The sequence below is a fragment of the Notechis scutatus genome, chromosome 3 (genome assembly GCF_049901735.1).
Source record: "Notechis scutatus isolate UNSWTSFEM ecotype Mainland chromosome 3, rNotScu1.2, whole genome shotgun sequence".
Taxonomy (NCBI): Eukaryota; Metazoa; Chordata; class Lepidosauria; order Squamata; family Elapidae; genus Notechis; species Notechis scutatus.
Genome location: NC_142011.1, coordinates 138,861,217 through 138,889,116, shown reverse-complemented (window position 1 = coordinate 138,889,116; position 27,900 = coordinate 138,861,217). Strand labels below are relative to the sequence as shown.

The 27,900-nt window shown below is 36.8% G+C and overlaps 1 protein-coding gene across 2 annotated transcripts in view; it reads right to left on the bottom strand.

Annotated features, from left to right (window-relative positions):
• The window catches only part of EXOC2 (exocyst complex component 2), an 84,590-nt gene that overhangs the window by 48,403 nt on the left and 8,287 nt on the right, over nucleotides 1-27,900 (bottom strand). For both annotated transcript variants that reach the window (XM_026676617.2, XM_026676618.2), the window contains exons 5-11: nucleotides 18,013-18,126; nucleotides 16,691-16,815; nucleotides 13,728-13,808; nucleotides 9,607-9,752; nucleotides 9,439-9,520; nucleotides 8,703-8,805; nucleotides 625-743 (exon numbers count right to left, since the gene is read on the bottom strand). In XM_026676617.2, the coding sequence (XP_026532402.1) occupies nucleotides 625-743; nucleotides 8,703-8,805; nucleotides 9,439-9,520; nucleotides 9,607-9,752; nucleotides 13,728-13,808; nucleotides 16,691-16,815; nucleotides 18,013-18,126 (770 nt within the window). The remainder of the gene's footprint in view (nucleotides 1-624; nucleotides 744-8,702; nucleotides 8,806-9,438; nucleotides 9,521-9,606; nucleotides 9,753-13,727; nucleotides 13,809-16,690; nucleotides 16,816-18,012; nucleotides 18,127-27,900) is intronic.

Below are 27,900 nucleotides of genomic sequence, written 5' to 3'. Positions count from 1 at the left end.
CCCCCCACTCTTTCTTGTACACCAGGGGTGGGGGGGTGGGGAAAGACCCAAATAAAACATGCTGACTTATCAAGATACGGAATAAAAACAGATTCGGCTTTCATTATACACAATTGTTTACAGTTTCATTTTAGACACTTAGGTTAAAGCCTATTTCAATAAAGATACATTTTTCATTAAAGAACTCTATCATCAAGATGATAAACTTCACGTACCCTGCAATAAGTCAAATTCACTTTCTACCAACAGTATTTAGGAACTGAAGCCTGAGGATGAACACTAAAGAAGCAAGTGATGCACACAATCTCTTTACCACTGCTCGTCTTTTTCAGCAAAAGGACGAGAAAGTTAAGAGAAACAGCTGTGGAAAATGTCTCAGCCTGCTTCTCATAGAGAGAGATCCAATTCCTTTCTTCTAGTAGTAAACCTAACTTGAATGATCTTAATTTTATAAATAATTAAGGTTGCAAGACGTACCGGTTTGAAAGGAAACATAAAAAATTGTAAAGTTCAGTTCAAATGCAAACCATGATTTAAATGTTACAGTTAAAAAAAATATTTACACTGAATGAAGAGAAATGCTGCACTGTTAAAAGAGACTTCCCTACGCAGAAATAGAATTACCTTTTTGTTCTTTAATGTAGCTCTCTTTACAGTTGTGCATAAGCTGCAGAATCCATTTATGTTGTGCACCAATGCATTGCCAAGCTGGGTCTCCCTCTGCATGGAGGTCCGAAAGGTATCTATAAAATTGTAATTTTGAAGAAAGAAGGTTTGGAATGCAACATTTGGCAGGCTTTTCCTCTATGTGTTTCCTTGCTCCCGCTAAATTCAATTGAGCTTACTTCTCGGAAAATCAGTATAAAATTGTTTTTAGAAACACTACTCTAAATATTAAGTATGGGATAAGATTTCATTTATTATTTATTAACACTATTTTATGTTAATCCCCATTAAATAGAAGCCTCTGGTTAATCTAAATAAGCAGGGATAAAAAAGGTTCTCAGGGGCAGAATTTTCCAGTACTTGGGAGAGCACCAGGAAATTCCAAGGTTGTAGATTAGACTAGGAAGTTGAAAGAAAAGACTTGAAAAGAATAATTGAAAACCACTGCATGAAACTGCATGGATGTTCCCATGAAGTCACCAGAATCCAAGACTAGTTTGAGGGATACTTAAACTTATATTGTAGAAAGAGAATTGTATTAGTCTATTATAGCCAAAAATAAATAAATAAATCTGGTAGCATGTTTGTTTTCCCATAAAATTTGCTAGCTGAACATTGTTTCTTAATCAGAGTCCCATTGCAGATTCACAAAATCTTATTCATAGGAGATATTTATGTGTGTAAAAAATATGGTCTGAGACAACAGCACTTGGGAACAAGGATAAGTGAATAATAGAAAGTATAAAAATTATATAACTAATAGCAATCATTAAAAAAATAGTGCTTGATAGGAAAAAGTTAATTTTCACTATGATAACTACCAGAGATATTTAGTCATTTTAAACTTATTGCTATGAATTCCAAAATGTTTATGCAACATAAACGATTATTTTGTGTGAACATTGTTTGCAGTTTCTGTGCTGAATTGCCCTCAACTTCACATTGCAAAATACCATGCAATCTATCAGTTTAGGTCAACCTTTAATGAACTGAGTTTGTAGCCCATAAAAACCTTAAGCTTGAATAAATCTGCTGACTTTTAAACAACTACAAGGCCCTTTACAGCTTTTGCTGCAACAGATTAAAAGTGACTATTATTTGGAAATTACTAATATGAGCACTTATTTAAATATGCTTCCAGCACTTTATCTGGGGTGTCATCTTCTAATTATACATAAGCTGATACATAACAACAGTGAAAAATCTATGAATATTTATTCAAAGCTTGGCCCCATTTTGGGTCCATGAGTCATTTTGGAAACTGTTCTATTTAGCTCCTCTATATCACAAATAAGGTACAAGTAGTCCTCAAGTTATCATCACAATTGAGCCCAAAATTTCCATTGCTAAGCAAGGCAGTTGTTAAATGGGTTTTGCCCCATTTTGCGACCTTTCTTCCCACAACTTTAAGTGGATCATTGCAGTTGTGAAATTAATAACATGGTGGTTGAGTGAATGTGACTTCCCCATTGGCTTTTGCTAGGTAGGTCATACAAAGAGATCACATGATCCCAGGACACTATAATCATCAAAAATACATGCCAGTTACCAAGTGTCCCAATTTTGATCACATGATCAGGGCGATGCTACAATAGTTGTAAGTGTGAAAAACAGTCATAAGTCATTTTTTAAAATGTTGTTATAACTTCGAACAGTCATTCAACAAATGGTTGTAAGTCAAGAACTGCTTGTATATAGGCAGTTGGAACTGATCAGAATACTTGGCAGATGCTTTCATAATTTGCTACCCAAATAACCTGGATTTAAACATTCAAACATTTTAATTTTCTTATGTAGTACAAATATGCTTCCCTCTTTATTTACTTTATTTTGCTAAACTGCACTATTTTAAACTCTGGCTTCTTAATATGAATTTGCATGCATAAGCCTACTTAATCTGCTTCTATTTCATTATTTTCATACATTCGGGGCAGGGATGGATAAAAAGAGGAAACAGTTTTTTTTTTAATGGACAAGACTTATGATTAGGTTTTACTGAGATTACTCCTAAGTTATTAGGAACTTCATTTTTTTCCCTCCTTTCATCACCTCTGATACCCCTTTAGAAGGACAGCCAAAAATCTGAAATTGTTTCTTCACAAAGTGTGATTAATTCTTAATGTCTGAATATTTTATCTAATTGCATTCAGAAATAAGTTTCCACATTTAGAGCTGCACATATTTAGGAAAACATAATTGAAATGTGAGTTGTGCGACCTTCATTACCCAGTGTTTGTCAGGGTCACATTTAAAAAATAGCACCCAAAAAGCAGGCAGCGCCTTTTATAGCTATGAAAACACAGCCCATCATTTCATGAACTTGTGTTTTTTTTTTTTAAAGTTAAATAAGATATATCTTTTCTTTGTGACATGGAAACTGTTTCAACATAATTATATTGGCAAGGGTACCAGTCTGCTGTTTTCCAAGAGTAAAGTAGTTTTCACATCCTTATCCTAGTGCAGTTGTTTATTAGATTTATATCCTGCCTTTCTTCCATGGAATGGAAGCTGATGCAGATGGAGCTCTGGCGTATGCTTCCACCCAGGCGCTAATCAGACCCAGACCTGCTGTGTTTATTATGGGGCTCTTAATATTGCATGCGGTGTTTACGATTGTTAATCAGAGCAGCTAGTGGGACCCAAACTAATGACAACCCATATTACCAGTACATAGTAATGTTTTAACATAGGAGGGGCTTATGTGATATATCCTGGTAACATATCAAGGCAATATTAATCATTTAAGCCTAAGTAAGTCACCTCATTCTATGTGGTTTGAAAGCTTTGGCATTATTTAATATAGTTAAGTCAGTCCATGTTCATTCAACATTGGCACGTATTCAAGATTTTGTCTTTGCAATAGAAAGCTAAAAAGTCAATACAAACTGACTGTTTAAAGGATCTTTAATCCTTTAAAGATAGAAATAGAGGCATAGTTATAACATATGCCATTCGTTACATGGCACAGAATAGCAGTTGAGTCTATTGCCTGCTCTGCCTTAGCACCGCTTCGTTTCTATATTTTATAAAGATGGAGAAGGCCCCAACCCACTTTTAAGCTCTTGGAGCAGCTCCAGTTTATCAACAGAACAATTATTCATTATCCATTTTTGAAAGATGACATGGGAGAAAAAATTACACATAGTACCCCCATTCAGATGGTTACTTGAGCAAATTGTATTCTTCATTGGAAAAACAAGCATACATTTCCAAATCTGAATGTTAGGTGATCTTTCACCAAGAACTGTTGGGTCCAGACAGTTTTGCACATAGTCATATACTAGATCACTAAATGTGATGATAGAATTCATGAGTGTTGCTGCTCATCAATTACTACTGGGTCTGAAGCAAGTAAATTCCTTAAAATGGTTACGAATTACAAGAGATGGCACTGTTTGCCTTATCCTCACTGCATTATATACAGCCACAGACAATGAGAGGCCAATATATGAATCTTCAAATGATCCTGTGTTCCTTAATAAAGAAGCTTTTGCAGTTCCACATGATTGGTATTATCAATAAATATGCCATTACCCCCTAACCTTTTTAAAGTTGCTTTTCATTAAATAATTCATTACTCAATAGTTCCTTCAAATCCTGATTTAATTGAACAGTAATCTCTGCCCATGTTAAATCATACCTCTTATGGAAGCAAATTGCCAGTTTAGACTGATGCTGATTTTGCATTCTTGATAAGGTAGCATTTTTCTAAGCAATGCATAACATCTAAATGAGGCTCTTTGAACAAGATTTAGAACACAAAAACAAAAACTTTAAGCAGATGCTATTGGGAAATTACCCACAAGTCATGAAGCCATCTCTAACCACTCCCTCCCCCTTTTCTATTATATAAACTAATAACCATGACTGATGTTGGAAAAATAAAACATGCAAACTGTTTCACTGGTTGCATGAATTCTGTCAATTCTTTTCTCTGGTTCAAAGTTGTTGTTTTTTTTAAAAAAAGAAGGAAGCAAATTTCTTTCTATCACTATGTCTTAAGTTAGGTACCATTGAGTCAGTCCCATTGCCTACTGGCTTCATAGGCAAATGCTTACTATTTTGACTAGTCTTTAGTAATAGCCCATAGCTCTTTCTAGAATATTCCAAAAGTTAATCCATGTCCTCCATTGTACTTTTCGTCATCGTTCAACTTCACACACATAATCATAATTTTGGAACCAACAGTTTCATAATAATTTTTTTAGATTTTTAAAATTAAAAACGAGTAAATAAATGGAAAGCTGAAACACTGCAAAGACTCAGATGCCCACACAATTATTATTCCCAAGGATGACTACAAAATATTTACAACATTTTATAAAGCTGCATGTTGGCACATATGAATGGGGCCCCAAGGTAATCTTATAAAAGAAATATTGTGGAGGGCTACATAACTTTCCTTAACTTGGAAATGTGACCATCTGCTTAGAAGTAACCTGAAATACTTCTGGAAATAAATGAAATAGCTGTTATTCCCCCACTATTAAATTGGTTGTAGAGAAGCAACCACAATCTTGTTTGATTTCTGGCATATTTTATGACTAGGCATGTCCACTATGACACCAATTTCTGGAATGTGCTAGTCTTGCTTGTCAGCTCTTGGCATTTATCAGAGCTACCATTTTTACAATGGAAAAAAAATATTATTCTTTTTTTGGGGGAGCAAACTGCTTCAGCCTCCTCACAATTCCAAATACAGTTTTCAATTACAGTAACTGCAATTGTCGGCAGTTTTTGCCTTTGATTTGTACAGAACTGTATACAAAAACAGTTATTATTTTCTTCTCTTTGAGATTTCTCTATATCGAGTGCTTTCACTGATTTAACTTACTATCAAATTTCCTTCTCCAGATGTATCAATTAATATGAAGATAAAAATACTGTATTTGTGCCAGTAAGGATTACTTTGGAATTCTGACTGAACTTCATCTGCTACAATGTTGTATATTCATTCATGATATCTTTTTTTGCAGCTGCTTTGTACTTCATCACTTTGAGCAAACCTACAATTCATCCTAATTCCAGAAACTAGTAACTTATAAACAAGTCAAGGAAGCACTTGTTCCCATTTGGAAGGAACCAAACGTCTGATCTGACTCAACTAAGAACTTTATTCAAACTTTTTGTTCCTTGTCTTCAGTCAGTTGTCAATCAAATATTTCATGATTACTGAGCTAAGTGAGGCCCTTTTTTTCAAGAGTCCGAGAATTAAATATTGTTTGCAATTTCCTGAATGTTCTACCCCCCTTCTAAAGATGTTAATTGTCTATTTTCCACTGTCCTAGTACGAAAAAAATATATCTTAGAACCAAAGTTTTACTCAAAAATCAAATTTAAATTTGACCAGTTTAAGAACTTTCAGGGAAATGTTGCATGGATCTACTCATTTGTTTATTTTTAGTCTTGTTTTTATTTGATTTCATTCTTCAGATACTTTATCTAAAAGAGCAACAATAGCATATACTTTATACCAGATCAAACTTTTTGACCATCTACTTAGTATTTATTCTAGCCTGCAGTAGTTCTTTTACTCCTCTACTCCAGATGCCTGAAACTGAGATTCAAAACTACAGGCAGCCCGCAGCTTACAACCATTCGCTAGAAGTTACAACAGAAGTTGCAATTTATGAGCAGTTTTCACACTTGGGATTCTTGCAGCATCCCTATGATCACGTGATCAAAACTCAGCCACTTAGCAACTAGCACGTATTTATGACAGTTGCATTGTCCTGCAGTCATGTGATCACCATTTGTAACCTTCCTAGCTGGCTTAGGACAAGCAAAGTCAATGGGGGAAGCCATATTTGCTTAACGACTACATGATTCACTTAACAATTGCAATGATTTTCTTAATAACTGTGGCAAAAAAAGTCATAAAATGGGGCAAAACTTATTTAACAACTGCCTTGCTTACCCATGGAAATTTTGGGTTCAATTGTGGTTGTAAGTCAAGAACTACCTGTATACTACTAAGCAAAGCTCCCCTTTTTTGAAATCAAGTCAGGCATGGGGAATCTGTCCTACATGTACTGTACATAACTGAAGGAAAGATCCATAAATAGACAATTAAGTCAAAACTTTTGTGATATAGATTTTAAAAAGAGAACAATGCTCAATTTGGACGTTCTATAATATTAGTCCTTATAGCTTTGAAAAGTGAAGAATTTTCTTTAGGGGAAGATTCTGACTGTAAAACATGGTCAGCTGATGTTCTGTAGATTTTGTAATGTATGTAGGGGATGAATTTTAAATAAATCAGCACTGACTTCTACAATATTCCTTATGGTATGTATTTGAAAAGGACAGCATGAAAGTGTATATTCTGAGTTGTCGACTGTATAAAAAATAAAGAGGTTTTACGATATATGGGATGAGGTATACTCAAAAGTGCTTCAGAAGGTCTTATAGTTCAAACCTCATACAAATTCCCACTTCTGCTGCAATGGTTTTAAATATTATCTCCTGGCAAACCTATTTTGGCTCTTACATGTTTTCTTTGAATTAGGATTGCCCAGCATGAAGAAGTATACAGGTATGGCAATGAGACATTTATTCATGCAGTAATGCATACTTCATTATTATTTTTAATAATAGGATAAAGACCAGAAGAGTACATAGTAAAGACCAGAATGTCCCTTTCTTTTCCCATACCAGGAGATGCACTGAAAAACTGACTGAAGTAGAGAATACCATTCAAATGCTCTAGACTTTCATAGAACAATGACTCCAGTCTGGCTCATACCGTGTTTCTCACAAAATAAGGCCGGGCCTTTTTTTTTTTTTTTTGACTCCTGAAAAAACGACTAGGCCGTCTTTTGGGGGGTGACTTAATTTCCTCCCCCGCCTAGAGCGGCCCATATGCACGTACCTCTCCACGAGGCTGTTTCTATCGGCCCACGAAAGCTCCCCGAAGGCAGAGTCCCCAGCCGCTTCGGGGCGAGGCATGGCTGCCCGTGTCCCCTCACCATTAGACAGTGTCTTTCGGGCGATGGAAGCTCCCCAAGGGCAGTCACCAGCCACTTCGATCGGCCGGTAGAAGCGGCCTCGCGGCGAGGGGAGTGTGCGTGTGTGCTCATCCCGAGGCCGCTTCTACCAGCCGAATGAAGTGGCTGGTAACTGCCCTTGGGGAACTTCCATTGCCCGAAAGACACTGCCTAATGGCAAGGGGACACGGGCAGCCAAGCCTCGCCCCAAAGCGGCTGGGGATTCTGCCTTCGGGGAGCTTCTATCGGCTGATGTTCTATCGGTAGATCGGGGTATTCTAGCCTAGGCTACCTACAGGGCACTCCTAAAGGCAAGTTTTCTCCCCACCCCTCTCTGCCCTTCCCCCCATTTCTCTTCACCTCGTGTAGTTCTAACGAACAATGTGAGAAATGGCGGGGAAATGCATGGATTAAATAGCCCTAATTTTGGGGGGTGGGGCTTAATTTCACCTCATGCCTAGAAATCATGCTGGGCCTTCCTATTGGTGGAGGCCATATTGTTGGAGAAACATGGTAGTAAAGGAATGCATTATATCAGTGAGACAAGTTCCCAAATCATTCAAAATTTAGCACATTTTCAAAAATGATTTTCTCCAAATTCTTTTAAACTATTAAACATAAAAATAGTATTTCTGTTCTATATATAATGGAGCAGTGAACCCTGTCTTACATACACAGAAAATGAAATTCTATAATGTAATGTAGTACGGCCTCTAGAAACTGCTCAAAATCTTTAAAAAGGAATAAAATAAAAACTGCGTATAATGTTGAAAGCAATGTATGAGGTAGTGCTATAGTCTGAGAATGAATAGAAAGAAAAGCTAAAATTGCCAGTTCAACTGCTTCTTTGAAATGGAGAGCTTGTGCTGTTTTTGGTTCTCTTTACAATATTAATAAAAAGAATTTTTCGGTTTGCAGAAAAGTATTCTGGATACAAAATATACAGTATATCTAATTGTTCTTTAGTAGGATGTTTTCTCATATAATAACAAGGAAATGTTACTGCCTATATAAAGAACATATTTTTAAAAATAAAATAAAAAAGGTAACCTTATGTAGCGTTTTTGGTCATGTAATGTTGATGGTGTCTCAAGTAATTTATCCAGAAGAAGTTTTCTTAATGCTTCAACTCGTGTTTCAACTTCAGCATAATCTACAATTTCAAAACACAATACCATAATTAACCCTAGAATGAATGCCATTAATTACTAAAGTATAAAATTATTTTTATAACCTTTATAATTCAAATGAACAAAGTATAAGAAATTACTTCAGTATCAAACTTGTTGGCTCTCAAGTCTTCCTAAATATCTCTGATCTTTTAGTCAGAAAATTTTAATTTATATTATAATTCAATTCACTTCAAAGTCCATGTAACTATTAATTGATCAATCTGGAAATGCATATTTTCAGAATAACAACAGCCCTTTTTCTGTTTTGAAACTAAGAAATTTCAGTTTTAACCTTATCCCAAGCCTTGAATTATTTTATAAACTGCAAACTGCAATTTTTGAACTCATTAAAAAATACATCCACAAAGTCAATCTATCTTATGAAACATAACCTGAAAATTACCAGCTACGAGTCTTGTTATGTACAGTACAAAATAATATATATTTCCGAGGCAGAAACATTGCCACACACAGTTTAAGAAAGCATTTCAAACACTACAATGCTATATAAGCAGAAGATAAAACTACTCAGCAGATAGGAATTGAGTTTGCTCTCATATTATGAATCTTCCCTACTAAAATTAAAATCACATTTAACAAAATGCCAAACTCACATTTTTTGAAGACTTGAACTTCAGTCTTTCCAAATAATGACTTTGCTTTTTCATAGTCATTAATGACTACATCATAATCTCCCTTAAAAACATAAAAACAAGTTTTAAGAAATTTGAACCGGAAATTTGGGGCAAAACACTTTAACTTGCATTTTGTAATATTAGTACCTTTTGAATGTTTCTTTCAATATTTAATGGAAGATTGAAAAGAAATTTGAAGCGCTGTAAAACATTTAAGGCATTTCTTGTTGAATCAGCCTTGTCTTTGCGGCCCAAAACTTCTTGGAACAATGTATCTGCGGTATTACTTGCCCCTTTTAAGAAAAGGAGACAAAGAAGTAGATAAGCTGCAGCTCTTGCTAAATTTAATCAAAAATTTATCAAGCTTTTTATACAAGTAAACATACATCAACAACGGTAGGTGTTTATATGAGAAATGTTTTGGCTTATAAATGTTCTGAATCAATATTTACTACTGGTTGCTTAGATTTTTTGCGCGGCAGAAACCAAAGTGCATTTAAAACAACTTCCATTCCTGAAGCAAATGCTTGAAATTCATTGCATAACTTTAGAGTTTCCTTTGGCTACAAAACTGAATTATATGGTTCCAACTATGTCTTGTAGGAAATTTGATTATTACTAATATTCTCCTTTCATAACAGAACACAATGAAATAAGCATGAATTTAATTTTACTGATACGAACAGAGTAACTTAAAATTCACTGAATACAGAAGACAGAGTACCAATATTGTGACGTTTGAGCCACATATATCTGAAAGGGACTTTTTATTCTTTTTCACTGAAGAACTCCATTAGGACATTTCGTTAAAATAATGATTTAAACCATTAGTCACATCGCAAATTTTGACCCTATTCTCTGTATCAAATTCCATGATTTTGAGGAGAGCTGTATGGTTTCAAGCAGGAATGTGAGAATGATTCTAAGGACTGAGAAATTCTGCATTAAGCTATTCAAATAATAAAATATTCAAACATTTACTTGTTACATTTAAGAGCATTTAGTCTTTAAAATTTGATGGGCATGTTTCAGAGTTAAACCCCACCAAAAAAAGTCCTTTCCTTTCCTTCTCATAATAAAGATGTGTCAAATATGTTAATTTTCCCCCAACTTGTGACTTATCTTTAATTTACCAGAAAAAAGTGAATGTTTCTATCCCTTTTGATGGCTGCCTGTAAAACTTTCTACATTATCTGGTCTAGTGACTATAATTTAAGCAAAGATGAAAAAATTACATCAGTCTCACTGGGTGGCTTGCATGCCATTTTCTCTCGTCACACTGTGGGTGGCCTGCTCATGTTAAAAGTAGCCTTTGTAAAATAATTGTTATATCTAAATAGCGTTTAAACACTGTTGATGTTTCAAGACCCTAATGCAAGAAACTCTGTTTTGTCAAGAGAATTGGTCCTACTACATTTTATTTGGTAGGGAGAGGGAGACAAAGTTACCTGATATTCAAACATCAAATTGCTTATAATTTTATTTTCAATATCTTATGATTGAAAAAGATTAGCAAACATGAATAGTGAAAGGAAAATAACACTCTAATTAGGAGATAGTAAAATAATTAAAATGGTCAAGAAATGCTTTTAAAAAGGTATTTAATTAAAAAAAGTAATAATATGGCATTATTTGTCTATTGTTTCAAATCTGATATATTTTGGTTATTTAATTTTAAAAATTTTAAACTATGAATAATCATACTTGGGAAACTTCAAGAGCATTAAGTTTTTTTTAATTTTTTTCCAACTGTTTCAAAGGTTAAAAGCTACATAGAACTTGCTTTTAAAAAGAACATCTGCAAAAATCCTTCTAATAATAGTATAAAGTACCCTTCCAGTAAAAAAGACCAGGAATTAGGGGAAAAATATTATATCAGATTTATGAAAATAAAAATGATGTTCACAAAGAAAACTAGTCAATAAAAATTCACCTTCCTAATGCACCTTCCTAATGCACAATCCCAGTGTATAATTAACTAAAGTCTCTTTTCCAAAGTTTAATGCTTTGGGTAAAAATTATTGTTGCTTTCAGATAAAATAAAGCTTCTTCTAATTTTTATTAACAGTTATTTGTATTTTTTTAAAAAAACTCTTTCTTTCAAAAGTACTGGTACCCGTTCAGTTAATTTTATACTAGCAATTTCACCTCCTTTTTATAGGATTCTCAGAACTATTACCTTTATTCTTCTATAAAAATTAATAATATGCATATTATTGTTGTATGTTCCCTTCCCACCCAACCACCTAAATATTGAGATAAATTAGTTAGGGATATACAAAAACACATATATTTTGTATGGCCGAGATGAAGTAATTCTATTTATAAGCTGCAAATAATATATACAATGTCACAAAAAGGATGAAGAAGAAAAAACATTTCCACCCCCCCCTCTCTCTTTCACAGGCTATGCTTATATTCTAAAATTGGTAATTACACTTTAAGGCAAAGAATCCTCAGATCGGGATACAAACAGAATAAAGGAAAATAGCTTCTCTAGGATTTCCTCTCCGAAAAAAAGTTAACAAAATCATCTGGATATGCCCACAACGTGCATTTTCTTGCACTGAAATATCTTTCTCTAAAAAAAGTGGGTGCTTATGTATGTATATGGAGAGGGGGAGAAAGAGGGAGAGGGAGAGAGAGTGGAGCTCTTGAAAGGAAACAAGTGCAGTTCCCCGTCACATTCTGTTTCTTTTAGATGCATTCATGTCTCTTGAATAAAATGGCAAAGTGAAATCCAACATTATATACAGCTGCTACTTTAAATAATTCAATCACTTAATTTAGATGGACTCTATTACCCATGTATTATATACACCTTCTCTATAACATTAATCTGATTTCCTAAGAAAGGTCAAGTCAGTCCAAGCCCTATGGAAAATAAAGTTCTTTTCCAGATAAATTTTCTTCCTTGCCAGAAACTGGGAAAAAATGCGTCAATTGAAAGTTAATGGCTAGTCACAGAGCCAAAAGTGATTCGAGGCATGCTCTTCTGCTGAAAGGACAAGGCAGGCAGGGATTTGTGCCAATTCACTCATTCTCCCCGCAGCCCTTCAGGACTTGTCATGTTCCTTAGGGGATCTTTTAGTCCTTCTGCACAGCGTTTCATGACACCGAGGGATACAAAGGAAAGGAACAAGAATGAAGATTAGATCCAAAACAACTTCCTTCCACATGAGCACAACTCTGCTAATTTCTGCATTTCTTTAGACTGGAACTCAATATGTGATTATGAAGAGTATTTTTGTCCACTAGTATTTTTCATGCATTTTCTTCCCTGAATTCAGCCACTTCATTAATGGGGTCCAAACGATCAGTATTAGAGGCGATATGGAATTATTAAAGGTATAGGGAAAATTAACAAGCCACTTCCCTTTCTGGGAAAAAAGCAGACATGCTGCTTTTATTTAATCTGAACAGAAAGCTAATATATTCAAAACTATGCAAAGAAAAACAGTGAATTAGAGAAAATGTATTTTCTGCTATATCTAAGACTTCATTGCTATTTTCCTATATTTTTAAAATGTGCCATTCTGAGGTTGTTTAATTAACTCTCCATCAAAAATTTTAAAAAGTACTAATTTGAAAAAAATGTTTTAAAATCTGTCATAAATATCTATCTGCAAAATGCCATTCTAAAAAGATAACTTTCTTATTTTCATTTATGGAAGAGTTGCTTATTTTAAAAAAAACACTATATCTTAACAGTTCTACAGGAATAACTGGATTAAATGTGTTAAATAACTAGTCAGGTGTAAAACTTCTTGAAGCTATAAAGGAAGCTGCAAAAATTAAAAAGTCTGAAACCTATAATTCAGTATAGATGAGGCTAAAGAAATAAAAAGGCTGATGACTTTGAATTCATCTTCTACACTCCCATTTTCCCTAAAAGTAAACTTTAAATTTGCATTTGATTATATCTTGCTTGAAACTTAACCTTTTTCTATGGAAACTTTACTTTAAAAACCAGTTACATAGATTCAACTCACCATTTATTTAAATCCATTTCCTCAATTTAAATGATAGGGTTTAAACAAATAGACCCACATTACCCCTTTGTTATTAAAGGCTGTCAGAATACTACAGGGCATCAGAACTTTTTAAACCTTTTTTTTTATTTCAAGCATCAGTCTCTGCAACACCGTCAGAATTCAAGTAGTAAATTATCAAGTTTCATATAGTTTTAAGATTCAGAAACAAATGCTGGGAAAAAAATCCATTTTATTATTTTTAAAATAAAAGAAGTAGCATTGTACAAAACTTACTGTTGAGAACGTTCTCTAGTTTTTGCGTCATGGATCCTTCTACTTTTTCTGTTCCATCCGCTTCTAGTTTTTGATGGATAGCTGAAATAAAACAACTTGTTAAATTCCAACTATTTTAATGGATGAAAGAGATATATCATAGATTTGAACAGCACATGTTTGTTACAAGATAATTTGTGATCTAGTGACACAGGCATTATGATAAGAGCCAGATCCTCCAGACTTCTAAACTTCACTATGCTGCTAAGCTTATGCTATGCTTTTGGCAGTAAAGTTAATCATCTGGGCATGAGTATGTTCTCTTATTTAGTCTTCTAATTACCATGACAGTTCTGCTATATATTTCACTTTCTTGTGTGGAGCTTAAAGTAGCTCTAGTTTTACATTGGCTAAAAACTCTTGTTGGTTACTTGACTTTGAAGAAGTAAATGTCTTTTATGCTACATTATGCAGGTAAAGCCGTGTTCATATATGCCTAATTTGAAAGTCAGAAATACCAACATGGCATTTTGGGATATGACAAATCATACACAATTATTATTTCACTATTGTATAATTTCCCCTTCCATTCTTTTTTCAACCACTGGTCTCCACAAACAGTAGTTGGGAACACTGCCTTAACTCTACCAATTTCCCACTCCTTAGCTTGCTTGCTTGCTTGATTTATTTAAATAAAATTTCAAAGGTAGGTCCCAAGGCCTGTTACCCATCTGGTGGTGAGGATTAGGAACTATTGGAAGTGCTTGAAACATTCAGGTGTCATGTCATCTTGAAGGCTTGGATGCTCTATGGGCTTCCTACATTACCTCGAGGTACATGCAGGGGTGGGATTCTACCAGTTCGCACCTATTCACTAGAACTGGTTGTTAACATGCTAAGCAGTTCGGAGAACCGGTTGCTAGAAGAAATTACTGGCCTAATCCTGTAAGGAAGGCAGGAAGGAAACATTCTGGTGTTCATTACAGAAACTGCCTCTCCATTAACCCTTATTACATTGTTGGCAGGACTAGAATTCCTGTCTCTGGAACTTCTCTAGAGGTTTTCCCCCCTCCTTTGCTGGTACTTTGCTTGTGTGGAGTCACCATTCAAAGTTACAATGGCACTGAAAAAAGTGACTTATGACCATTTTTCACACTTATGACTGTTGCAGCATCGCCACAGTCATGAGAGGCCAGGCGAGGAGAAGCGTGCCTCAATGTGACTGATATTGAGTTGGCCACGCCCAGCCAATAACATGACCACCAAGCCATGTCCACCCAGTCACATGACCACCAAGCCACGCCCATCACCTAAGCCACGCCCACAGAACCGGTTGTTAAAAAATTTGAATCTCACCCGGGTACATGTACAAACAAACAAACAAAAAATCTGGAAGGAACAGTTTTTGCTGTAACTTCCATATGAAAATAATTCCAACTTTTATTATTTGCTTCCTTTCTCCTCAGGTTCTTACTAAATATATTTTCCTTGGCTACTCTGTAGTACAATTTAAGGGCAGGAGTGGATAGGGATATTTTAAGTAATATGAAGAATGGAATTCTGTACATGAATTTCCATAGGTAGTTGTGTCTTTGAGATGGATACTGAAATAACATTGTAGCAGTCTAGTTTAACCCATGGAAGTCTTGCTTAACTTCTGGTTTAGTCACTGGACTATTGTACTCAATTACAATGCACTGTAAGAATACTTATTGAAGTCATTCCCACCAAAGACAGGTTAAAGTCTTCATTAATTTCTGTTACAGGAAAATGGGAGCTTTGTTTTTCAGGTCTCATCTTTGAACCTGATTGCCAAAAAATATTGGGAATAAAAATTATTATATAAAACAAAAATAAACCAAAAAGCTATGTTTTCTGTATATCATATCTGATCTCCTATTTCAAAGCTACTGTAGCAATTTATAATGTAAAATATCTTCAAAAATACTGTTTTAAATCTCAAATGGAAAATGAGCTTCTGCAAATTGAGAAATTGCTGCATTAATGACAGAGCAATCCAAGACTTGATATGCATTTTCTAAAAATGTTGCTGTTAGATGATGCCAACTTCACAATGTAATTGAACATTTGAGAATGTTCATCCATCCACAACACCATCTTTGAATCTAAGATTCTTCAATTTTAGGTATTTTAGCTGCAATGGTTTAAATTGTTCATTATTTGCCCATTGGATAAAACTAGAAATGTATTCCTATGAAATGACAAATACATATTAGAAAAAAGGCATGGATCACATGACTTACAGAGCACCCTTGGCAAGCAAAGAAATGCAATGTAATGAAAAGCGAAAGACAAAATTATGTATAACTGACAGTAGTGATATCTAATAAAACAATACTACATCTAAAGAAGAAATGTTGAAAAAATACTTTCCTTTGTGAAATGTAGTTCTCACCTAATAAGGGGTGAGAATCATTTTCACATTTCAGTATATAACATAATGAAAGAATTGGTTCATTTTCTTATTTTAAAATAACTTTAAAATTAGTTTAAAATAAACTTCTTGTTTTATTACATCTGCCCTCCTAATTCTACGCACTGCCAGATGTAGAAGAGGGAAATGTTATGCTATTCTTGACCTTTAAGATTGAATACTAAGATAAATTACTGTATAGATCTTTTGCTTAGGAAATTTGATATAGCTCTAGTAAAATTTTGTAAATATTTGGGATTACTTATGTATTTAATCACAGAAAATACATATCTGATTCATACTTCAATATTGCAGAAGACTCAATCACCACAGTAGAATAAACAGGTACAGAAATATAATTAGCCATATCCTTAGTAATGGTAAATCGCAGGTACTTTATAAAATATCTCACCAATTTCCCCTCTCAATTGATGTGTCAATTGAGCTTATCAGACATTTTCACTGCCGTTTGTGCTTATATCACTTAAACCCTTAAGATTCCTCCACTCCGTTAGAATTCGTAGATTCCTTTTGTAGTCCTGAGACTTACCTGACAAGGCATCCTGTGCTTCAAAAAAAGTGCTGAGACCTCCTTTGACATACTGTAGATTGCCCTCGTTTTTCTTGTTGGCTTGTTTCCTCAGATTTATCACTGCCATTTTAAGCTGATCAAAACTAAAACCAAAAAGAGAAAAAGACAGATGGCATTCAGGCAATAAAGATGAAATGACAGGTCATATTTATCTTAATAAAATATCAAGCCCAACAGAGAAAATATATGATGACTTGCTGTAATCCACCAATCCAGTGGAGGCAAGTTAATTCCAGTATGTCCTTTTTATACAAATAGAAAGAATATCTTAATGTTTGGTAACTCATGAAAACTCCACCTTCAGGAAGATAAGGAATACATGGAAATAATTCAGGAAAGGTAGAAAAAGCAGAATATTGTTGGTCTCCATGCCAACAAAAGCTTTGTATAGTATCTGCTAAATGAGCATGAAACAAGAGTTATTGTATTGGTCACTAATATGCTTTTTTGCTCTATGTGTTTCTGCCTGAGAGAGTGGGTGAGACTGTGTATGTGTGTGAGAGAGAAAGAGAGAGAAATGGAGAATCCCTCACCCTAAAATAGGAAGTTGACAAATAGACAAATTAACAAAATCGCCTACAGCTGAATGATATAGCAGACTGAAATGTCATTCATACAAATCTCTCACTGCCTTGTTGCTGTTACTGGTTTAAAACAATAATTGGATCTTTGCCTTTTAATTTTTCGCTTTTCTATCCTTGTACTTTTGTTTATTCTTGTCACAATGACAAATGTATTTAGTTCAGCAAACATACCAAGAGAAGGGATATTTAATTTAAATGAGTAAATATATACAAGGAACTCCAACTATGAATTATGGCTACTGTCTAGATGACTGAATTCCAGGAGAAAAAAAAGCTTTTGGTTTCAAATATGGGAAGTTATAGAATAATGGATGTTACAATGGAATTGTGAAATAGAAAACACACATTTTCACCTAAATAAAGCAATAAAACATTGAAGGACTATTTAAAAATGTGCTAATATCAAGGCATTGCCTATTGTAAAAATGTCTATTTCTAAAAACCTGCATTCTTTATTTTGTGTTTTATAATAAATCCACACTGAAAAACAATTATGAGCAGAGACATGAACCCAGATTAAATGAGAAGAATGTAGTTTCCACTTAAAGTAATGCAACCAAGTTCATCCAGATCATAAGTCTCATCCGTTTCAGAGGGACTGACTTGCAGCTACATCACCCACAATTCTTTGCCAAAACGCATTGCTGACACTCCTTAAATATGAAAAAGAAATATTAACACAAAATTCACACTAACCTGGCTGTTGAATGGTTCTCTATTAAATACCAAGCAGCAGAAAAGTTTTCACTTGTAAAATCAGCACTCTTTCCAGGAAACAGTGTCTCCAACTCTTTCTGTGGAATCTTTCCTCTAGATAAGTCAATAGGAAACAAAGACTAAATGATGGGCCTGAAGGTAAGTCATTACATAGGGAGAAGCATTCTCTAGATATTGTCCTTAAGATTAAAATATCAAAACATTACGGCTGCATTCTCATACACAGTTCAATATACACTAATACCTTAACATAAGGATTGGAATAACAGAGCTGATTTGGGGGGAACTGGATTTTTAAAGGGCATTAAAAGGGCATAACGCATGGTTTATACCTCTGATGGGGGGAGAGAGAGGGAGAGGAAGGGGGGGAGAGGGGAGAGAGAAGGGAGAGAGAAGGGAGAGAGAGAGGGAGAGAGAGAGAGGGGAAAGAGAGAGGGAGGGAGGGAGGGAGGGGAGAGGACAGAGAGAGGGGGGAGAGAGATCTGATCTAACCTCTCCCTCTCTCTCTCTCTCACACACACACAAACACACAGAGGCAGGAGTGGGATTCAAATTTCTTAACCGGTTCTGTGGCTGTGGCCTAATTTGTGGGTGTGGCTTGGTGGTCATGTGACTGGCTGGACATGGCTTGTATGTAAATATTATAAATATTTATGTAAATATTGAATTTTTTACAAAAAAAATTGCAACTTTTACCCAAAATCAGGCAAAGCAGGCAGGCAGATTGAGTTGCTCATAGAATCACAGATTCATTCAGAGATTTATCTTTCTGGCATCAACTACCTGAGTCTGTCACATAAAATTTGCTTGCAAGCAAACTCATAACATTTGCTAGCAAGCAAATTCACAAAATTATCTCACAACACACCATGTATGTAAATATTGATTTTTTTTATATAAAAAAGAGCAACTTTTACCCAAAATCAGGCAAAGCAGGAGGGCAGATTAAGTTGCTCACAGAATCAAAGATTCACTCAGAGATCTATCTATCTGCTATTGGCTACCTGAGTTTGCACTGACAAATAGAAGCTTCAGTCCTATGGAAGGTTCGGCTCTGCTTTTAAGCGGAGCCGAAGATCTAAAGATTAGCTAGAAAGCAAGAAATCCAATGATTTCCTGCTTTCTAGCTAATCTAAATCTCCCACACAGCAGAACAGCTGATGGTCGGAGAAAAAAAAGAAAAGAAAAATAGCAATTTAGCAGGCAAGTTTGCCAGGTAAGGAGTGAGTGGGAGGCAAGGGTTCCTGTGGGCCATGTGGGCGGCACAGCCTTGTGTTCCTGCGCAGCCTGGATTAATTGCTTTGGGGGTTGCTCTGGGGGTGACATTTCTCTGCGGACCACCAAAATTTTCTCGCAGACCACTAGTGGGCCATTGCCCACCGGTTGGTGACCACTGATTTAGAAAAATCCTTTCTTAGCAAGCACCTAAAAGCCAAGAGGACCATACGTGCCAAATTTTAAGTTTGTAGGCTTTACGTTTCTGGAGATTTTGTGACGATGTATGAGTGGTATTTCGCTTTTATATATATAGATTTCATATTTTACACCTCTCCCTCTCTCTCTCTCTCTCTCTCTCTCTCATTTATTTATTTCGCAGCAGCAACCACCTTTCATACAGGAGCTAAGCTACGCCCAGGCTCCTTGCTGTGTCCTTCTTGCTCACACAGCAAATACTGTTTCAGTTTCCAAACAGCCCTCGACTCTCTCACACACTAACAGAACGCTAGCCGGAATATTGATGGATACTGGTAGGCAGAGGCACAATTCCTCCCCCCCATTTTCCTCCCCCCAAACTAAGATGATCACATACCGTGTTTCTCACATAATAAGGCGGGCCTTATTTTTTTTTGAGCCCCGAAAAAACGGCTAGGCCGTCTTTTCGGGGGGTGACTTAATTCCCCCCCTTGCATCCTCGCCAGCAGCCGCTCCTAACGGGCGATCATGGCCAAGCATAGAGAGCTCCCTACTCCCACCTTTGCTGCAGACACCTTTGGCACCCGCCGCTGTTGCTTTCCCTTCTGCCCATTCCGCCGCCACGTTTGGAGCTGCCGCTTCCATGTTTGGAGTGCCGTCGCCATTTGGAGCTCCAAACGCGGAAGTGGCAGCTCCAAACATGACGGTGGGCGATCTTTTTATTTTGGTCCGCGCGAAGTTCAGACCGAGCAAGAGAGGGAGACTGCGATGCCTCCATCCGAGATGGCAACCTCACTAGTGGATCACAACGTGGCTGGAAGCCCGAATCGGCGGGATACGATGGCGATCTTTTTGGAGCGAGAGGAAAGGGAGAGAAGAGTTGCGGCGTAATTTGCAGGAGGAAGTGGGTGTACCCCACGGCAGGGAGCCCAAGGAAGAAGGGCTGGTAGGCAACGGAGAGCGTCCCGTAGCTCCGGAAGCAGCCTAGAGACGCGCCCGGGAAGAGGCTCAGATGCTGCCTTGTAGTCCCCAAGCCAACTGCGTGCGCCGCCTTTAGTTATGTGCGCTCCGCGCTTTGGGCATCTCCGTGTGATCGCGACCCTGTCCTTTCCACCTGGCGCCCTTGCTGCTTTCTGGCTCTTTAGCAAGGCATCGCGGTCTCCCTCTCATGCTCACTCTGAACTTCGCACGACCAAAATAAAAAGATCGCCCACCGTCATGTTTGGAGCTTCCGCATTTGGAGCTTCCGCCGCCGTTTGGAGCTCCAAACAGCGGCAGTGCTCCAAACACGAAGCCGGTTGCTAGAGCCAGAAAGCAGCAAGGGCGCCAGGTGGAAAGGACAGGGTCGCGATCACACGGAGATGCCCAAAGCGCGGAGCGCACATAACTAAAGGCGGCGCACGCAGTTGGTTTGGGGACTACAAGGCAGCATCTGCGCCTCTTCCCGGGCGTGTCTCTAGGCTGCTTCCGGAGCTACGGGACGCTCTCCGTTGCCTACCAGCCCTTCTTCCTTGGGCTCCCTGCCGTGGGGTACACCCACTTCCGCCTGCAAATTACGCCTCGCAACTCTTCTCTCCCTTTCCTCTCGCTCCAAAAAGATCGCCATCGTATCCCGCCGATTCGGGCTTCCAGCCACGTTGTGATCCACTAGTGAGGTTGCCATCTCGGATGGAGGCATCGCAGTCTCCCTCTCTTGCTCGCTCTGAAGTTCGCGCGGACCAAAATAAAAAGATCGCCCGCCGTCATGTTTGGAGCTGCCACTTCCACATTTGGAGCTCCAAATGGCGACGGCACTCCAAACACGGAAGCGGCAGCTCCAAACGTGGCGGCGGAATGGGCAGAAGGGAAAGCAACAGCGGCGGTGCCAAAGGTGTCTGCAGCAAAGGTGGGAGTAGGGAGCTCTCTATGCTTGGCCATGATCACCCGTTAGGAGCGGCTGGTGGCGAGGAATTCCGGCCCGCCGGGCGCTCCTAATGGCAAGTCTCCCGCCCTTCCCCTTATTTTGCATATTTTAAAATAGGCCTAAATTTGGGGGGAGGGGCTTAATTTGATTTTATGCCCAAAAAACATGCTGGGCCTTCCTATTGGTGGAGGCCGTATTGTTGGAGAAACACGGTAGTTTGGAAGTGAAGCATGGATATACAGCTAGTTACTTATACATCTATTTTAAACTCTAGATTTAGAAAATTCAGCAACAATCTATTCATGCAACAGTGCCCTTCTAACACAAAGAAATCCTTAACCCATAATTTCCAGTAAGAAGAGATGCAAAATAGAATAACATAAGAAAAAAGGTAATCCTTCTCCATTAAGTGACAATTCTACACTTTTGCTTAATATTTAGGATGCACCTCTCTCATGTGGTTCTTCAGGTAACAGATAATATTTACATCTTTCTAGGTATTGGAACAAGATCAATGCTTCTGTTGATAGAGAAGTATGAAACATACCCGCAATATGAGGATGGATAATATTCATTTTTATTCCACCATTTCACTCAGCACAAATAATGAAGATTACATTACTGATAGAATTATTATAGAACAGTGAAGTGAATAATGCATGTGAGATAACTATTTATGAAATATGCAAAGGTTATTTTATTTTTCACAAACAAGATATATATGCTAAGCATTCTATCTAATGCTGCCTCCAACAATTACAAAATTATTCAAAAATATTTTAAAAACAATAATGTTTGGTTTAAAAGTTTTTTTAAAACTGGGATAAAATACAAACCATGAAATCAAATCCTTCTCAAAGGCATTAAAAATAAACCTTTTAGATATGCAAACTATACTGCTGAAAAGATTGAATCTGTGCCAAATGGTACTGTATCTTCAGTGTGATCTATAGAATGTGAAATAAATTTAGCTTCACAGGATAACAAGAAAGATGTATTCTAAAATTATATTTTAAAATATCTTTGATTATATGTAAGGAAGGAAGTGTAAGTAAGGAAAATTACTCAGCTCAGTATTGTGAACTCGTATACTGTTCCAATGACATACATTTTTAGAAATGAAACCCCAGAGTCTTAAAAAAATGTTGAATTCTATGCCATAATACACCACATCTGTGCATTTGGAAATCAATAATGATCAAAAAAGTATCATCTTGAATCAAAACTCTAAAAAGAAGTTCCATAGTATAACCAGAAGTACAATCTAGTAACTAGCTTGATGATAAAAAATTCAGCCTCCATATAGATCAGATGGCAATATGAGAAGATAAACTATACTCAGCAGTGTCTTATGTTTTCATTAAATCCATTGCCAGATTAATTTCCACATGCTTGCTTACTGGCTCAAGCAGTATATCAGGAGAACAGCAAGGCTAGGGTAAGTAACATGTAATCTTACTTCAGTGGTAAGAAATGAAATACTGGGTGACAAGAATCAAGTGGTAACCAAAAGGAACTATGTCGATAAATGCCATTCTGAGTCCAATTTATCACAAAAGCAAAATAAAAATGTCATGGCAAGAAAAATGTAATCCTAAATTTTGTGAATTTGGGCGTGTGTGTGTGTGTGTGTGTGTGTGTGTGTGTGTGTGTGTTGCTGGCTCCACTGAAAATATATGAAAAGTCAAAGTTATATTTACAATTTTGGTAAATTGCCCCAAAAAATATTTTGTAGAGCTTGCTCACATATTCATACAAATCACTAGATTTATCATCACATGATTTCTCAACATTTTATATCAGATTATCTGAACTGCCTTCAATGAAAAAACACTGCAGCAGGATTAATTATATCTGTGACACTACTTAATTTTGCATTTTCATAGCTCATCCCACAGAAACATCTACTGAGAGTTTTGTTGCCATCAAGTAATAATTTTCACAAATTAACTAGCTAAATATAACGTACAACTACCATTATACAAGTTCTCTACTTAAAACATTTTAAAATATAATAAAAATGAAAATATTATATTTCACGTGACATTGGGATATATAAGCAATTTGTATTAAGGATTATGCCATATATGACATTCTTAGCTTAGTTTTTATGCGTGACTACACCTTCCATAATCATATTGCCTAGGTAATCCAAGTAATGGAACAAATTCAATATTGGCTTATATAATTGGTGATATTAATCAGATGTGTATTTTGCTAGAATAAGGTCTACTTGGAAGGAGTCAAGTTTGTGGATGGTCTTAGATCCTTATTTTTATTTAGCATACAGCATACAATTTCAAGGAAATCTACAAATGCTAGACACAATGCAGTCCTGGCAGCATAGATTGCTAGTTCATTCTGTTTGTCACTTGCACACCTATCCTTGGTGCATCAAGGGGGGAAAACTAGCTTTACACCAGCTAACTAGTAGCACTTGGGCTGCTCGCTCTTCTGGGCTCCTCGGTCAGCCTCGCCTCACCTTATGTCACGTTGCCTTTCACCGGCTAGGCCCAGTGCTGCCTTCCACTCTCTTGCATACGCGAACACACCTAGTTTTTTTCTCATCGAATGGTACCTATTTATCTATTTGCAATATGCTTTCAAAATGCTGGGTGTGCAGGAGCCAGAGAACGAGCAACGGGAGCTCATTCTGTGTCGTGAAGCCAGGATCAAACCACCAGAGTATACACCATTTCTGGTCAGCAGTTCCAGCATCATTAAACCACTGTGCCACCACATCCTCCAGTCTTGGACCCTTCATTTCCCCTGTATATTCATGTATCAACTATGTTTACTAGTTTTAGCAAGTTACATGTTGTAACCTGTTTCTTGAAGAAAAAAAGAACAGCTTGAGTCATACCATAACTCTTGTTGTCATGATCTTTAACTGAGTAAAATGGTGTATCACAGGGTGACAATTTTTGAATCAAGTTACCACCCCAAATGGGCTTATTTACAGAATGCATTCAAAATTCGTGACCCATGATTCCCAAGAGAACGAAATTTGGGGAATTGATGCTTTGCTTCATTTTCAACATTCCATTACAGTTTCCCAGCCATCTCTCTCTCTCTCTCTCTCTCTCTTCCTACCCAGCAGCAACCACTTACCTGTGAGAAGGAAAAGGAAGTTTTCTGCTTCCTGCCAGATTCCCACAAGGAAATGCCATGGGAAAATCAGCAGGAAGTCAGAAGTCTCTCCTGCTCCCATTGCTTGTTTTGAGGCCTAACTTCGATCATTCTGTTTCTCTGCTTAAGTGAAAAAATATTTCTGAAATGACCCAATGGGCCACAGGTTGTCTAATTTATAATAAAGGGACATTTTTGGGGAAAAAATGAAATATAAATCAGAATCATGAAATTAGAGAGTTAGAATGTTTCACTCATTAATGATAGTGGCTATCTGCTTCCTATTTAATTTAAATGATCTTGTTACTTCTTAAAGTGTTAAATCATGCAATTCTTGTAAACCTCAAGAACCTCATTTTTAAAGGTTCAGTCCAGATGTGTACATTCTATTTCATTTTCTTCACAGTGAATTTTCAGTACTGATTCCTGGCCACTATCTGGAAAAAGTGCTTGGAGTTTTCTTGGCAAGATTTTGGAGTGATTTGCCATTACCTGCTTTCTAGGGCTGAGAAAGGGTGACTGGCCAGTCACCCAGCTGATTTTGTGCCTAAAGTGGGACATGAACTCTGTTGTTTCAGTTTCTAGCCCAGTGCCTTTAAAAATGAGCAAGTTCAGACATAAGTTGAGCCTGTGTTGGATAGCACTAGATAAACTAATTTCATAACAGATCCAGAATGTTCATCCATCTACAACACCAGCCAAAGCAGCCTAAACCAGATCCTGTGCAAATAATATGTTAACATTCTTTGACATTTTATAAGAAAATAAACAACATAAGCAAGCATTTTTAAAGATACTGGATACTGGTATGAGCTTCTTTTGGAAATTACTTACAAGGTAGTTTTTTATAGCTTTACTTGCTTTCATTTAAAATGAAATATAAATGTAAAGTTCATAAATATAGCTTTTAAGTAATTATTAATCAAGTAAAGGTAGGTAGTGATTTAGAATAGAATTAGAATAGAAGAATAGAATTCTTTATTGGCCAAGTATAGTTGGAAACACAAGGAATTTGTCTTTGTGCAAATACTCTCAGTATACATAAAAGAAAAGATACATTCGTCAAGAGTCAAGAATCATAAGGTACAACACTTAATTTTTGTGTATATGATTCTGTAAACTCTATTTAAAACTCAAAACTAAGCAGTTCTACTGGATACTGTCAGCAAAAACTAGCATGAACTAGATTCTAGAGGATTTTATAGGTCAAGAAGAGCCATTTTAAGTAAACAAAGTCTGAATGGCAACCACCATAAACAAACCAAGTTACCATACACATTCCCCCCTGTCTGGTATCAGCCAGACTCCATGGAGCAAAAGTTGTACCAGCTGTATTCTGTTAGTCAAGCATGCAGGAGACCAACAGAAAGGATGCTAGGGCAGACTAAACAGGACAAACCCATAGGTGTTAAAAGGGACTTTCTCCAGTGCTAGGACAGAAGACAAGGATGTTTTCTGGAAACAGTCTACAAGAGCAACTAATAGCAAATCTGGACCAAGCCTAAATAAAACATTGATATGATATGACAACATCACTTCAACGCATCCAAAAACTACAGTTAGGAGGAAATTACAGAAAAGTTACTGGTATCTTAAATAGTTAATAAATATTGGCATTGTTTATAAACTGGGAAAATCTCTGTGCTGTTCATTTCATTGGAACCTCTCCTATTGAAATCAATATTATTAAACAATAATGATATTTGGTCTTATGTAAGCAAATATTATGCCCTTGTGACTATACTTTGATTTTAAAACTGTAACAATCAACTGAACACTGCACCAACTTAGCTGAACTTGCAAGAATGACGTGTGTATGTGCGCATGCATGCGTAAGTAAAATAAAGTTTAAAAAAGTTCTATCTCTACCAAAGTCAACTTTTATGTCATTACTAAAAGGATTCTACTATTCCATTAGGTGGCAGTGCATGATCAGTAACTTAGGCCTTGAAGAAACCAAGCTAGCTATAAAATACAAACTTCCACTGTAATTACATTTCTCTCGTAGTTAATTGCTATGAAAGTAACATAATCCCAAAGAATTCATTAGCTATTTCTAGCCAGATGAAGCATATTTATGATTGTTCCTTACCCCTGGGTTTTAAGGAATTAAAACCCAGTGGTGTTTTAATTGCTGGCTTTATGGAATGTGTTAGGAAAATTGTGGGAGAGATCCAGTTAGGTTTAGTGATTAAAATATCAGGCTAGAAAGTGGGAGACCATGAGTTCTTATTCCATCTTAGGCATGAAAGCCAACTAGGTGACTTTGGGCCAGTCACTCTGTCTCAGCCCAACTCACCTCATAGGGTTGTTGCTGTGAGGAAAATAGGAGGAAGAATGTGTTGGATATGTTCATATCCTTGACTTATTTGTGAGATGGGGGGGAGAGGAAGAGAGTGTGTCTGTGTATGTTTGGCCTGAAATGAACATTACAGTACTCTCTGACATGAGGAAACAGAGTGAGGAGATACAATCTCAATGTGACAGAAAAGAGCTGGTATCTAGCCTTTCTTTTAGACTGCAAAGGTGAAACCTCCAAATTAAAGCTCCTGCTTTTTAAAACTAAACACATTCCTAGAGAAATGTATTTTACTGAGAATTTAATTCTGAGTGAAAGAGTCTTATCTTTAGAGAGTTCAGTGTTCCTGCTGAGGCTGCCCAGTTAGACATTTATGGTTGAGGCTGCCATGATAGCTACTGGCATGTTCCAATTGGTATGTGTCCCTATGCAAACAGCAGGGCAAATGCTGGACTTCACTTTTTGTTGAGATGCTGGTGACCTGAAGTTTTTCTCAACTCATGTTGTCATGAACAAATCAGTCCCTGGTAATTTTTACATTAGCAGTTGGTATGGTATTTCCAGGAGTTGAAGACTAGTTAAAATCAGGGTACTAATGGAATGTCTGAAAGCACTTGGGGAATTTCTCACCTCATATGTCAAGAAACTATTGAAACCCATGGCTGACCCATGGAATGCAGACAGGCCACGTTCCTAGGCACCTCTTCCCTCTGGCACAACTCACTTGGCTCCTTGGGGTTTACCAAGGAACTGAGACCAATAAAGCAGCTTGATAAGATGGTTAGAGCACAAATGGAGGAACCTTCATGACAAACCAGGTCCACAATGGAATAAGATCCTCTTTCAGATTCATGCAAAATCCTTCTCTAGGATGGTGCAGCAAGGAGAGGCTACTCCATTCTATCTGTATAAGTCCCGTCAATTATGCTTATTTATTCTGTATGTCATCTCCATTAATAAATTGCAGCAAGGGAGCCAGAACAATTGGTCCAATGTGAGAAACATTCATTGGTTTTTTTTGCAGATAACCTTGATCAGTTTTGCTTTCTTTGGAGTTCCAGAGCTTAGGTGACCTCAGCAATCGCTTGTTAAGAGTCATGTGGCTACTGCTCACCTTTAGATG